The sequence below is a fragment of the Egretta garzetta genome, unplaced genomic scaffold (genome assembly GCF_000687185.1).
Source record: "Egretta garzetta isolate BGI_Z169 unplaced genomic scaffold, ASM68718v1 scaffold2019, whole genome shotgun sequence".
Lineage (NCBI taxonomy): Eukaryota > Metazoa > Chordata > Aves > Pelecaniformes > Ardeidae > Egretta > Egretta garzetta.
Genome location: NW_009260727.1, coordinates 2,277 through 3,887, shown reverse-complemented (window position 1 = coordinate 3,887; position 1,611 = coordinate 2,277). Strand labels below are relative to the sequence as shown.

The 1,611-nt window shown below is 69.3% G+C and overlaps 1 protein-coding gene across 1 annotated transcript in view; it reads left to right on the top strand.

The window, feature by feature from the left end:
* GTF2H4 (general transcription factor IIH subunit 4) overlaps window positions 1–1,572 on the top strand; it is a 1,849-nt gene extending 277 nt beyond the window's left edge. Inside the window, exons 2-3 of the mRNA XM_035901377.1 lie at window positions 530–608; window positions 1,275–1,572. Of these exons, the coding sequence (XP_035757270.1) occupies window positions 530–608; window positions 1,275–1,447 (252 nt within the window). The 3' untranslated portion in view covers window positions 1,448–1,572. The remainder of the gene's footprint in view (window positions 1–529; window positions 609–1,274) is intronic.
* Window positions 1,573–1,611: the final 39 nt, after the last annotated feature.

The window sequence follows — 1,611 nt, the reverse complement described above, 5'->3', positions numbered from 1 at the left end:
TTTTTTTTTCAACACTTGGGTGTGCCCGGGGGGGGATGGGGGGGGGGGGTCGCTGACACACAGGTCCCCCTGGGTGGGGGGGAACAGGAAGGTCCCCCAACACCTGGGTCCCTCTGGGGTGGCAAACGGGGGGGTCCCCGAAACCTGTGGACCAGAGTCCCCCCCAGGGGGGACAGGGCACGTCCCCCAACACTCAGGTCCCCCCAGGGGGGTCCCCCAACACCTGGGTCCCCTGGGATGGGGGGGTCCCTGACACTTGGGTCCCCCTGGGGTGGGGAACGGGGGGGGTCCCTGAAACCTGGGTTCCCCTGGGGGGAGACAGGGGGTCCCCCCCAACACCTGGGTCCCCCCAGGGGGGACAGGGGGTGTCCCCCAACACCTGGGTCCCCCTGAGAGGGGACAGGGGGCTCCCCGACACCTGGGTCCCCTGGGGTGGGGGATGGGGGGGGTCACCTGACACTTGGGTCCCCCATGGTGGGGGACAGGAGGGACCCTGACACGTGGCCCCACGCCGCCCTTGCACCCCCAGACCCCGGTGCTGCCCCCCACCATCACCGACCAGATCCGCCTGTGGGAGCTGGAGCGGGATCGGCTGCGCTTCTCCGAGGGTGAGGGACGGCCCCTGGCGTCACCCCCTGTCCCCAAGGGGATGGGGTGGCATCTCCGGGGTGACCCCAGGGTCTTTAGGGGAGTGCCCCCCACCCCAGGGGAACAGGTGGCCTTAGGGTGTCCCCAAGGAGGGGGGGGACCTAAGGGGAGGTGAGAGCCTCAGGGGTCCCAAAGCTGTCCCCAGTTTCCCCAAGGGGAGGTGACACCACCTGAGAAGGTCCCCAAGGGGAGGTGACAGCCCCTGGGGAGGTTCCTGAGGTCTCCAAGAGGAGGTGGCAGCCCATGGGGAGGTCCCCAAGGGGAAGTGACAGCTCTGGGGATGTCCCTTAGGTCCCCAAGGGGAGGTGACAGCCCTGGGGAGGTCCCTGAGGTCCCCAAGGGGAGGTGACAGCCCATGGGGACGTCCCCAAGGGGAGGTGACAGCTCTGGGGAGGTTCCTGAGTTCCCCAAGGGGAGGTGGCAGCCCATGGGGAAGTCCCCAAGAGGAGGGGACACCCCCAGAGCGGAGGTGACAGCCCCCCCCTGAGGTCCCCAAGGCGGGTGACAGATCCCCGGGATGATGGTGCCCATCCCAGGGGCCCCCCGCAAGGCGCTGGCTGCTGTCGGGGTGACAGTCCCCAAGGGGGGGTGTCCCCAGCCCCGCTGACACCCCCCTTTCCCCGCAGGGGTCCTGTACAACCAGTTCCTGTCGCAGGTGGATTTCGAGGTGCTGCGGGACCACGCGCGGGCACTGGGGGTGCTGGTTTTCGAGAACCCCTCCCGGCGGCTGATGGTGGTGACCCCCGGCGGGCACCCCGACGTCAAACGCTTCTGGAAGAGGCAGAAACACAGCGCTTAACATTGGGGACCCCCGGGGGGGGACCCCCGGGAGGGAACCCCCAGCACCCCCAGACTCCCCTGCACGCACATGAGGGCAGTCGGTTTTGGGGTGCCCTGATTGCGGGGTGACCGGGCACCCCCCACCCCCTTCCTCCCTGCGTCTTGGGGCCTTCATCCCTGTGC